Source organism: Daucus carota, chromosome 6 (genome assembly GCF_001625215.2).
Source record: "Daucus carota subsp. sativus chromosome 6, DH1 v3.0, whole genome shotgun sequence".
In the NCBI taxonomy this organism is placed as follows: domain Eukaryota; kingdom Viridiplantae; phylum Streptophyta; class Magnoliopsida; order Apiales; family Apiaceae; genus Daucus; species Daucus carota.
In genome coordinates, this window is record NC_030386.2 from 37778094 (window position 1) to 37791447 (window position 13354).

General features: G+C 34.6%; 1 protein-coding gene and 1 long non-coding RNA gene across 4 annotated transcripts; both read right to left on the bottom strand.

Moving 5' to 3' along the window:
- Window positions 1-409: 409 nt before the first annotated feature.
- Window positions 410-6129, bottom strand: LOC108192893 (autophagy-related protein 18d). Of its 3 annotated transcripts, XM_017359418.2 has the most exons (6): window positions 5971-6129; window positions 3713-4510; window positions 1396-1654; window positions 891-1014; window positions 579-714; window positions 410-489 (listed from the first exon to the last, which is right to left on the bottom strand). In XM_017359418.2, exons 2-5 carry the CDS (start codon window positions 4469-4471, stop codon window positions 621-623), a joined length of 1236 nt encoding a protein of 411 aa, XP_017214907.1. In that variant the 5' UTR covers window positions 4472-4510; window positions 5971-6129; the 3' UTR covers window positions 410-489; window positions 579-620. The 3 variants fall into 3 exon arrangements, with proteins under 3 accessions (XP_017214907.1, XP_017214906.1, XP_017214908.1); XM_017359417.2 differs by having other exon boundaries at window positions 410-714; XM_017359419.2 differs by lacking the exon at window positions 5971-6129 and adding an exon at window positions 5585-5657 and having other exon boundaries at window positions 410-714.
- Window positions 6130-8357: 2228 nt separating this feature from the next.
- Window positions 8358-11045, bottom strand: LOC108225290 (uncharacterized). The gene is made up of 2 exons (XR_001807559.2): window positions 9053-11045; window positions 8358-8922 (listed from the first exon to the last, which is right to left on the bottom strand). It is a non-coding gene; the product is annotated as an uncharacterized LOC108225290 (long non-coding RNA).
- Window positions 11046-13354: the final 2309 nt, after the last annotated feature.

The following is a 13354-nucleotide window of genomic DNA, read 5'->3' on the forward strand; positions in this document are numbered from 1 at the left end:
CTTAGAACATTTCCGAGCATCTCCAACTGAGTAAACATTTAAAATGAGTAAATCCTTCACACGTTTCCAAGCATCTCCAAATGAGTAAATCATTAGAGCATTTCCAACCATTAGAGTAAATCCCTACAGCATTTCCGACTACTAGAGTAAACCCTTACAGCATTTCCGACCAGAGTGAACACTTAGCTCAAGTATAGTTTCTATGAATTCAAGAAAGAATCCTCCTCACAAACCGGTTGGAGACTGGGAGCAACTAACTATTTATAACCGACCAAACAAGGCTTTTGGTCAAGTTCTTGTTGGTCGCTGTGAATGGATCGACTCATTCTCTACTTATAGTGTCAGATAAGTAGGCCATACTTAATCTGAAGATGAGAAAAACAGGACCTCCTGGGGGGTCAATACAAGCAGCCTATAATTAAACGTTTTATTTTCCTTTCCATCAATAACCACATCCCTGTTGTTGGGCTGAACATCATATTCCGACAACTGAAATAATAAAACCAATTAAATGTTGATGTAGAATATGCAAGGATGAACAATATTTACATTTCTTAGCAAGCTTGAGTCGTATTTACAGCAGAAGACATGAATAGAGCTTGGACGACATCACACTAGCCTCATCTCTGCCTGCTTTCATTCTTCAAGAATCGGACGTATTCCTGTTGGACCATCTCCCCTCCGTTCACAGGGTCAAAACTGCACCTGTAGAAGCTGAGAAGCGTAGGGCAAATTAAAAAAAAAAAAAATTAGATGGTGAAATACAAGAGGCAATCAAAGTAAAATTTATCTAAACCATATTGGCGTGCCATAAAAGAGCACCAAATTTGTTTTAAGAAATCTCCTTCACATAGCATGAAATTACTATAATTTTGTTAATGACTTCGTACCTCCCATCCATGCCAACGATAACAAGTGTGTTCTGAGATCCAAATGCAGCAATAAACTGTGTACACTCGGGTATGTGGAACCGAGCAAATGACCATTCAGAGCTAAAGTATTTTGGCAAGACCCCTGTGTGTAAAAATTCAAATACCAAAGCACAGACCATAAGTGTTCTCATACAGTCACAAGTAAAACCTTGAAATTTGGTCTTCCAACTAATAAATATGCAAAAGCCAAAAAGAGAGAATAAAGATAAAACTCAATAGCTTACACTTACCAAAGGGACATAAAAGAATACACACACACACAAACACACATGAATATACATATATATAATATTCTGCTGCACAAGGGTTTTATCAACTACTTGAGGTCTACATATGCACACTTCAGACTTGTTAAAAGCAACATTGCATGATTGCAATTAGATAGATAACAAGAAATCCAAGTATAAACTTTCATCAGTGTCAAACAAACAATAAGATTGATAATGAGGAATACATATCTAACCTTTCATGAACGACAATGATGAACCAGGATTTTCTCCTGCACTCGGAGATATGAGGGCATCAAGTGAAGATGATGAATTCTGGTGAAGGAATGATGTACTTTTGACAGGACTAGATTGAAAAGATGGGTCCTCTCCCGCACCTCGTACTCGAAGACTGAATATATGAATAGTACCTTTGTCACTTGAAACAGCCAGCCACTGGACATTTAAAGAGAGAGCAATACTGTATATATCTGCTCTGTCCACCCCCCTTCGTACCTACAAGAAGCACATAATTTTATCCAAATTCAACTTCTGAACATGGTTATCCAGAAAGGCTCAAAGCATATTACAAATACGAGGTCTCATTGCAATGAACATAAGTCCAAATTATGGAATTACATAACCCTATTTTGGTGGCGGAGGGGGGATGCCTAATGGTTGCAACCTGTGGAATATGATAGAGATCTTAAGAGAAAGAAGCACTTGTTAAGTTAAAAATTACTCTAGTTAATGTTTCTTTCCTACTCCATATTTTCATTATGTGTATATATATATATATATATATATATATATATATAGAGAGAGAGAGAGAGAGAGAGAGAGAGTTTTACTCCAATAGAAACCTCCTTATTCTAGAAACTAGAAACTATCACTAAATTTCTAAGAGAATATCACTAAATTCTCAAACAACCCCATTTTCTCCTTCTTCTTCTCCAACCCACCAACCCTCCACCCCACTTCCGGCAGCTTCACCCTACCACCCCCGCCAAGTCTATGCTACTCTCTCCACCTCCATGCCGCCCGACCCTCCATAGCCACCACCTCCATGTCGGCCTCCATTATTTATATCACCACCAAATCCAACCCCCCTCCGGCCTCCACCGTCCCTTCCACCTCCACCTCCACCTCCACCTCCACCTGCACCTTCGTCCTCACCTCCACCTCGGTCTTCCTCACCTACATTACCGTATATCTAGCTTAATGCCGATTTAAATTCCAGATCTTTGCCAAAAATCTGCCGGACAAAGCTAAAGGCTCCTTCCATGTCCACCACCTCCATCTCCACCTTCACCTCCATTATCTCCACCACCGCAACCACCACCTGAATCGGCAACTAGAACAGATTCACAAATTCTGGGCAGTTTCCGCAAGTTTTCACTAATTCGTGCAACACATATCACTAAATCGTAAAGAGAATATCACTAAATTGTACTGAGGATATCACTAACTTGTATTGGTTTCTAGTTTTTATTTTAAAAGTGGTTTCTATTTGATCATGAGCCTATATATATATATATATATATATATATATATATATATATATATATATATATATATATATATATATATATAGAGAGAGAGAGAGAGAGAGAGAGAGAGAGAGAGAGAGAATTTATCTTATAAATTTACTTGGACAAGTACTACCGCTGTGAGGATTACTAAAGATGATTAGGATGTGCCTGTATTACCAATTTGCTCATATAGGGCGGACAGAAGATCATTAGCTCAAATTACAATAACAAACAAAACAAGTATACAATTTTGACAGACAAATTAACAAATCCTAGTCCCCAGCTCCCTTCCAGAAATTCACTTACCTTTGTTTCTCAACATTCTAGTACTGGCAATTTAAATCCTATTTGGTAGTAGATTGGGGTATTTTACATACAACTTAGCATAAGTCGGGAGGATTAAACAATATCAGCCATACATAATATTATTAACCTAAAATTTCTATACCACTTAACATGTCTCTATCTACTAATTCCGAGACAGCCTAAAAAATAATCAAGTAACAATTATACAGGCATATGGCAGCTTTAAGCATATACATTGTCTCTTGTCCTTAAGTATATTGCTCTTATTAGTGCTTCTTGCAATATACAGGCCCGCAGAAACAACCTGTCTACCCTAGAGTAGAAATAATGTCAGCATACACGTTACCCTCCCCGCATCGTGCATTACAAGCGGAATACGCTGGGAATAGTTTGGTTTGGTTTGTTGACGTATGCACTATGTAAAAGCCAACATAAATTTGTAGCTCCATATGAAATCAACCAAATTTCTAATTCCAACAGACTACAAAATTTCAGTTAATGTCTAGCTTTACATGGATGCATAGATCAACTGATTATCTTATTAATGTATATTGAAGTATAGTGGGATTTATAGGTCCTTTGAGGAATATGGACCTATTACATAAGTCAATGGATTGATCATAAATACCAAGTTTGTTAAGATAAAATCACTTCAGTGAACCCCAAAATTCACACAGGGATATATAGAAATGCTAAATTCTGGAGAGCAAAAGAAAAAAAAGATAAGCTAATTTACCTCTTGTAGCCTAGTCCCATCCATCGTGTTGAAAATCCTTATTAATGTTCCTTTTGTACTTGCAGTTGCCAGAATAAGCCCATCCATCGTCATAGTTATACATGCTATCTGAGCATCATGTGCCTGAATCACTTTGGTCATATGTAGGCCAAAATGTTCAACCCGGACCTGTCCTCGTCTAATGCCAGGACAAGCCAACACAGACGTATTCATTTGGTGGGAAAGGCAACAAAGTCCCTTGGGGTTTGCCACGGTCTCAATTTGATGAAGAAGTTTCAGATCCATAAAGTTATAAACATAAATTTTGTGCTCAAGTACCACAACAACACGATCCCGTCTTAATTTAACTGCACGAACCTCAGATCTAAATGAAAACTCCCCTATGCACCGGCTCTGGTGATCATCCCAGATTATAACTTTATTAGGAGGGTATTGTGTATTTGCTTTCCCACCAACAAGTGCCAGAATATTGCACCGAAATAGCATCTCCACGATACCAAATCCTCCACTTTTGTGATCCCGCCTAAAAGTTTCTTTGAAAGGATCACAATTGTATATACGAAATCCACGACTTGTTCCGGCAGCAAAGCAGCCATAATCCTGATTCCACGAGGCATAAAGTAATTCTGTTTCATCATTGTTGCTACCATCTGTCTCTACATTGCTAAAAGGACCGAAAACCTCAGCTACTGAGGAATCGTAATTTCCATGCCCTTGTGATGGAAGAAATCCGCGAGATGGTGAGACAGTTGAACTCATTGCAAACAAAGTAATAGTCACCGCCGTTAAAAATCAGATCTGCAGAAACCAGAAAAAGTAAAACTACAAACATCAGGCAATAAAAAAAAATTTAAGGAGTAATCTGAGAACTGATGCTAGAATCAGAGAACAAGCATATGCTAAGCCTACAAATTATCGAATCGACAATCATGCATAAATATGTACAACAATGATCCTTCCAAAATATAATTCGATAGAGTGCCTTGATCAAAGGATGCACCTGTCTAGCACGAGAAGAGAGACTACTCATTACAAGGATATTATATTACAAAAGTTGCAACTAAATAGCTTTCTTTAAAGGGCGTGGGTTGCTCTTCTATTAAGCTATAATCTTTAATAGCTAGGAAATTCCATTCCATGTATATAGTGCTAAATACTAAAAAAAAATGAACACAGACATTATTTTCACAGAAGTAGAAACATACGACATTAAACATGTAGCTTAACCATTTCTCCTTGCTTTAATGCTTCAAAACTTATTGACGTTGCTTGCAAATTATTAGGTCAAAATATTATAAGCAGGCAAAAAAAACCCTGTCCAGGTGACTATATCAGTGTTTATATTATTTCTTTTATATTTTCATACCTATCATCATTTTCTTTTTGTAAATATTTTTCTGCACATTCTTCATATGCATGAACCTACACTAATGTCTCATTTCCAATCAATAAAGAATTGATCATCAAATGAAATCAGGCATATATTATCAATTTATCGTTCATTGCAGGCTTTAAGCATTATTAATCTGCATCACATGTCTGTATGCAAAAGCCATTGCCCACTGCACGCTGATCACTATGCATCGCGTCTTCGCTAGTCCATTATACCAAATCACAAACCCAAAAACTGATTTCATGGCTCCAGCATCTCCCAAAAACAGTATTATAACTAGCATTAAGCGGACAAAAGAACGAGCGCCTGCATGACCTCCTACCACCTAGCACCTATGCAGAGGATTAATCCACCAAAGTGGGGACTTTCACAAGTGATCAGACCCCACTAAACGAAATTTCAAACACAAATTAACTATAAACAAAGAACAAGAAAATCAAAAAGGAAACCTTTAAAGTATAGTAATTACTATCGAAAACCTTAAAATTGGGCAATAATTCTCTGCTTCAACTGCCAGACACTCCAAGATCAAACTTCTACATTAAATCTAACCTAATAAAACAATAATTAAATCACTAATCATGTCAGATATACAAAAACACCCAAATAATAGCCATAATTAGCAAAATCAAAGAACACCGCCACACAAAAACACAAAAAGACAACTTCAACCACAATTTATCACCACAACAACAAAAGGGTATGTATTAATTAGGCCAAAACTTACAGAACACTAATAAGTAATAAAGGAGCAATCTTTATTTGATTTTCTTGGAAATGAAGGACTAAATCATCAATTAAACAAGTTTATAATTACGATAATTATTTTGTGCTACGTAATTATGAAAGATTAAGAAAGATTTACACAAACACTACTGCTTCTCTCTGTCAGCCTCCTTGGATCGTTGACGCGTAAACGGGCCGTCCGCCATATATACGCAATATAAAGCAAAGATATGAGGTGAGTCTTCTATTCTTTCTTTTTTAATTTTTCATGTATCTTCTCTTTTCCTATTTGAAAGTTCTGATTTATAGTTTTTTTTTTTTGCTAAATTAATGATTTATAGCTGGCTAAATAGTAAATTACTGGTTTGTTTATCTGTTGATGAGTTAAGTAATTTTTATTTCCTCTTTATATTTTTATATATTACTTTTTCTTGTGAATTTTAGAGAAACATATTGTAACGATTTTTATTCAAAGTAGGGCATAGTTTTCATCATTTTTTTAATGCATTATAATAATTTTGCTATTTTTGTGATTGAATGATTCTCTCTATAGTCATAGTTTTGATTTTTGTAGTTGAGGATGTAAATATATATATAGGCTCATGATCAAATAGAAACCAATTTTAAAATAAAAACTAGAAACCAATACAAGTTAGTGATATTCTCAGTACAATTTAGTGATTATCTCTTTAGGATTTAGTGATCTGTGCTGCAGAATTTAGTGAAAACTCAATCTCCAGATATTAACCAGCTTAGAATCTCCAGATCTGTTCATGTTTTCGATTCAGATGGTGGTGATAGTGGTGGAGATGGTGGAGGTGAAGGTGGAGATGGAGGAAAGATGATTGTAGCGGAGGTTTGGGCGGCTTGAAGTAGGGGGTTGGAGCGTTGCCGGAATAGTGACGGCTCCGCCTTTGAAGTTGAGTCGAGGTGGAGAAAGAAGTATGAACGAATCTGAAGGAGGTTGAAGCGGCGATTAAGATGGGCCTGGTGAAGATGGAGGTGTGGAGGTTGTGTTGTTAAAGAAATAATGGAGGTGGAGATGGAGATGGAGATGGAGGTGGTGGTTATGGAGGGGGTGGGCGGCATAGAGGTGGTAGTGGTTATGAAGGACGCGACGACGGAGGTGGTGGTAGTGGAGGTGGGGTTGGTGAAGATGGAGGTGGGTTTGATGAAGATGGAGGTGGAGATGGGGTTGTTTAAAAATTTAGTGGTATTTGCTTTAGGATTTAGTGATATTTCAGTTTGGTTTTTAGTTTCTAGGATAAGGAGGTTTCTATTGGAGTAAAACTCTATATATCTTTATTGTTTTTAAAATTTCAGCTTAATCTCGAATATCATTTACTAGATATTTTTGGAAACTTTTTCTTTCTTATTGTTTCTGTCGCAACAATTTTGTCCTGGAATGTAAAATTAGCGTTTCATGTCATGACGAAGAAACCAAAATTTAAATTTTAAAAAGGGTTTTATTGTAATTCAGATTTAGATTCAGACCCACAATCTTGTGGTCACACATATTACACATATACACCAAGGTTTGGGTAGACATGTCATGGGCTTTGTCACTATTAATTAGATGCACTTGAGTTGTTTAGTAACCTATCAAGTTTAGAAGATGACTTGACAACATTATTCATCTGATACAATTCAACAGAACAAAATACTAGCCTCAGTGACTTAACCAGGTTTTCCTGAGGAGACACTTGACCAGATTCCAATTCGAAATCCGAAACCCGAAAATGCTCTATTTCAAAATTTTGTTCCAATACACTTCAATATTCAATTTTGATTCATTCTACCTATACCTGAAATTAACCTACTTAATCAATTCTAGCTATACCTAAAATTAACCTTTTACAAACCAGAACTCGAAACCGAAACTTGAAACCGCAACCCCACACTCAAGCCCGAAGCGAAACTTGAAACTTGAAACCGCAACCCCACCCCTATGTTGTTTTCTTGTTAAATATCCAAATTATTCTCTTTGATTGACAAGCACATAACCAGCACTGCATATGCACGTTCTGATGAGCACCAAAAACAATTTGGACATGGTATTATGGAACTCTGTCCACTAAAATACCAGAACATGGCTGAGCTCTGCATCTGTATACTTATCACTTGTATATATGAGATGAGACTCTTACCTAATGTAAGTAACCAATGTGATGTTTGACCTAAACCAAGTTTAAGGACTTGGGCCACCAACTAATTGGACCACTTTGTCGGACTATATGGCACTTGATTGTGACTTGTAATAAAGCATCTCAAGATTATTATATATACTTCTGGAAATGAGTAGTTTCAAGAGCTTTTTTGACTCATAAACTAGGGCTGCATGTACACCTTGTCCAGGCCATAGATCTTGATACATAATTATGCCTAAAACATGTACTACTTTATGTGGACCAAGATTAATTAAACTAGATCAAGACAACTTTCACTATAAAATAGTCTGTAGTTCATAAAATAACAAAGCTGCAGAAGGGCATTTGATCATATCCAAATTTCGGGACCACATCAAAATAAATGAATCACAACTGTTCTATAGTTTAATAGCAATGATTCCACATATAACATGATCTGCATCGACTAAATTCATGCATGCAGTATTTAAATATAATTTAAACAAAAGTTTGTTTCCATAAACAGGGATCTCTAAGTCCCTAATCCATATTTGGCAAAATCACATTTCCAGGAGACATGGAACAGAAGCTTTAAGCACTTCGACGGAAGGAACAGACATATCCTCTAATGGAAGTTGCTCAGAATACAGTACATCAATATAATAATGCAGCAGCATCAAAAAAGCATATGACAAACTTATACTTTCAAAGTAAATACTAGGATTTGTACTATGATTATCAGAATGTAAGCTTATATAGGTTATGAGAAATTTGAACTGTGTGTAGTTCATCAACATACTCAATTAAGTATCCCCTTTTCGACTTGCAAATAAGTACTAACAGAGCAACATTGGAGCTGGCAACATGCTAAGCACATGTACTGTATGACTGTACTTCAGTATTTGAATCAGATCCGTGATAGAACTTGCTAGTAATCTCTGAATGTCCCATGGAAAATCAGAACCCTACACACAAGGAAAGATGTAAGAGCGAAATCGTTATCAGAGTTCTCACAAGAAGACTGCAGTCGAATAACCTTAGAAGAGGTTTACAGAATTAAACATATGTATAAGATGAGCTAGGTCCTGTTCTTACTGCTCACCAAACACAAGGATAGTTGGATTTTTGTGCCAATCAAAGCTATCATAGACAGTTTCACAATCATGTACTTCCAGGAAATCTTTGCCTACGGATGCAGGTACCATCATCCATATAACGTTATGATCAACAAAACATGTCAAGCAATAGCATATAGGTGAATGCAGAGAATATGTTGATACAAGATATAAGAGTCAAGTAACACAAAGAAAGATGAAAATTGACAAAAGCAAATACTGCTTCTTATATAAAAAGACAGGAGCAGATGTAAAAGGATTACTGCAACATACAGCTTATACCATGATAGGTCAAGCTTGGCAGTTGGTAATAAGCATAATATAATCATTCTAAAGTAAGTGGTATAAGTTCATACTTGAGAAGAAAGGCATGAAAGAGATGAAAAAAGCAAAAACGGGGAAAGGGAGCTCCCTTCAGTCCAAGCACAGAGGAAAAGGGATGGAAAACTATCTCCCGCATCATTCGCTCAATCACAGTAGTATAATGCTCTTCCTTCTCTACTGGGTGTTTAAATGAATGAGGCGGCAGCTAATTCAGTCCCTCTATTGCATCCATGAGTGGGCTGAAGGAAGCTCCCTCACTACAGTGCGTTCTTGCCAAAATAATAGAATTTTAGGCTGTACGATCCCTTGTGCCTTCATATAGCAGTATGAATGATACTACTAACAGGCAAAAATAGCCGACAGTAACTAACAAGTGTTATTGAGCTAATTAGGTCAAAGCTCCAAAAGGGGGAGGGGGCAAAAGAGTAACAAAGAGGATATCAAAAGTATCTAATAAGTCGAAGAACTTTCCCCAGGCAGATTAGTGCAATAACACTAACAAAAGAAAATTGCCTCACTAGATCTCAACTCCCTTCATCCACAATAGATTAACTACATGACTCTAAATGCTCTACATGTACAAAGTCTTAACTAGAATTTACATGAATTTAGCAGTTTTGATACATGTGCGGATCAATATAAGAAACTACATACTAACACATTGCAAAAAAAAAAAAAAATGCAAATTTCAAAGTAATTTAGGAAGTTAAATTTTAAGATTCTAAAAACGCAGTATAAACATAACTCAAAAAGACTTCTACAGCAGACTAAAGAGACCGCACACCAGACTAATGACTTGTGAGTTGTAACCATGGCATTAGAAATTTCAATTAATCAATAGAGAAATAAAGATTCAATCAGTTGACTTAATCCCAACATCCTAGGAATCTCTAATTTGTAGAAAATCCAGTGATGAGAGTGTAAAACTGAATCACGGATAAACCTAAGATCGAAGATCGAGATAGTTTCACTACCTATATAAAAATCTAATCTGGTCACAATGATCAATATTAACCATCAGTAATCCTCTAGCAACAGAAACCAATACAAATTATAACCAGTTTGAAGCCCTAAAACAATCACACACACAAAAAAAAAAAAAAGAACTTGACTTGACTATAATTAAACCTAGCAGCAAGCAAGTCTTATTTGTCAGCAAACTTTGATTCCAAGAACCAACAAAGAGACCCTAATGCCAACTTTTAAGTTCATCTCAGCTAGTTCAATAACATCAAAATAAGTCTTAAAAATTATTTTATCGGGAAAAAAAAAAACTGGCACATGATAATATTAATTAAAAAAAGGCCAAATACTTTCAAGAATCACTGAAAAAGGGAAGCTTTGCATGACTTAGCTTCCAAAAATGAAGGCCCGTGATTAAGAAACAAGGTTGATTCTCCAGCACTACACACACAGTGTGTGAAGAAAAGAAAGAAGATGAAAGAATATATAGTTGTTTAATTGGGAGATAGAGAGAAAGAGATAAGAAGGTGCATATATAAGGGTGGGTGTGTGTATGTATAATTAGGGGAAGAGGAGGAGGGGTCGCTGTCGTCGTGGGAGTCAGGTAGATTCAAAGTGTACACGACCACTACAGTACTACTAGTGTTACACTGCACTGTGCTCTTCACATAGAAAACGACTTTTAATCTTTTATTACTGTCGCGACTCCCTTTAATTCAAGCATTTACGATGTAGTATAAGGCTACCAAAAAATTATAACAGGGGTCTTTCTACTGTGTGCCCAGCACACATTAATAACTATTTTTTGTTGAGGTGAGATGGGCACGCACTAACAAATACTACTTAACAAATATTTTTGTTGAGATGAATGGTTTTTGTGCATATGCAGGGTTCATGATTATTAATGAGATTTACCCGATAGAAGTCCTCCACCTACTCAGAAGGTGATTGTTAGTGTGGGCACATACTAGAAAATCCGTTATAATATATATATAAATACTTCAAATTTAAGTGCGTTTACGAATCGAATCAAGTCAAGAATTAATAAAATAAATTTCATAATACAAATATAAATCATTTTAATTTTTATATTGACTTGATTGTATCCGGCCAAAAATTTATATTCGACTTTAATCCCGAACTCGATAAAAAATTGAACCAACTCGAGATTTTATCAAAAACTAATATGTTAAATCAAATTCGAGCTTATCATGAATAACACATAATTTAACCCAATGAATAATGATTCAGATATTTATATTTTAATATGTCGTATAAATTTATTAGTAAAATATAATTTATTAGATGTAAGCCTAATAATAAAATAAAAAATTGTAAAATATATTTTAAGTAATTGTATATTAAATTTTTTTTGGAATAATATTTCAAAATCAAAATAAATTAGCGAGAAAGTTAAAGTTTTTGAGTGGGAGAGTTGTCCGGACCGGAATGGGGTAATTTTGTATTACATTATTTTGATTCTTTTAGTTTTAAATGATGATAATGTTCACAAATAACAAAATGGATGTAAATTAGAGAACATGTGGTTTAATACCAAAAATTAATAAAATCCCACGTATTAAAATGAAATTTAAATAATATGTTGATTAAATGGACTGGAATACATAGATATACATGTATTATTCACTTATTATGTATGATGTAAAGTTCATGTAAAGTAGGTTGTTATACAATAAGACGTTTGTACCATGAAATACTCCCTCCATCCCATTTTAAGTGTCCATTTTGCCAAAAAAAAATATCCCAAAATATGTGTCATACTCTTTAATCTATGTAAACTTTATACTATTTCCAATATAGAATTAAATACAACCAACAAGCCCCTCATAAATGTATTTAGAGAGATTATGAATGTACTCCCTCCATTCCAAAATAATAGTCGCTTTGACTTTGTGCACGTATTTTGAGGTGTAAAAAAAACGTATTTTTACACATTATTTTTAAAAATTTCTTTTTCTGAATAAAAATAGAGATGTTAAATTTTTATTCAGAAAAAGAAAATTTCAAAAATAATGTGTGGAAGTATGTGTTTTTTACACCTCAAAATACGTGCACAAAGTCAAAGCGACTATTATTTTGGAATGGAGGGAGTATAGTGTAATTTGAAATGAAAAAAGGTCCAAATACATAGTAATTAATGAGGTGCATAATCAATATGTTATGAAAACTAAGGTGATTAGTTGTGGAAGATAATGATCAAAACATGATATTAATTATTTCTTAATATGTGTGAAATTTGCAAAGTGGACACTTAAAATGGGATGGAGGGAGTATATTCAGTAGTCATTCATTATTTGGGTAAGTTTTGTTTCAGTTTGCATGATAAAAATGCACATAACAATATTTTTTTTCCTTCTCACTGTCATAATCATCACAAATTATAACCCTGGCTAAAATTATTTAATTAATGTATTCAACAAATTTTTTAAATATTTATATTTCGATGAAAATGAGATATTGGAAGAAAACCAATGTATTCAAAATTTGCCGTCTTTGACTATCTTACATAAATAAAGAAATAAGGTTTTACAATGTTGGACAGGAATTAAAATTTTAACATCAAACAAAGTAGTTTTAGTTTCATTTTGTCGTGGATCCCTTCTAATCAACCACAAATATTTTGTATATATTTTTTTTTAAAGAAGACCACACATATTTTGTATATTTTTTTAAAAAGGCTTTGAGAAAAAATATTATGATTTTCAATTATGCATATGTGAAATAAAGTATATCAAATCCTCCATTATCGAATAGATCATACGACAAATTTCACAAAATAAAATATATAATTTTATATATCAAAAAGTATTAATTTTTTATTTTAACCCAACTAATGACTATGACTCGACATGAGGGGTAGCCGAACTTTTGAGACTCTCAAATTTGAGCTAACACTAATGTTTTTAGCTACGAATGTTTTTTGATTTTTTTCTAATATATAAAATATTAATTTCAACCGAAAAGTCATTGATTA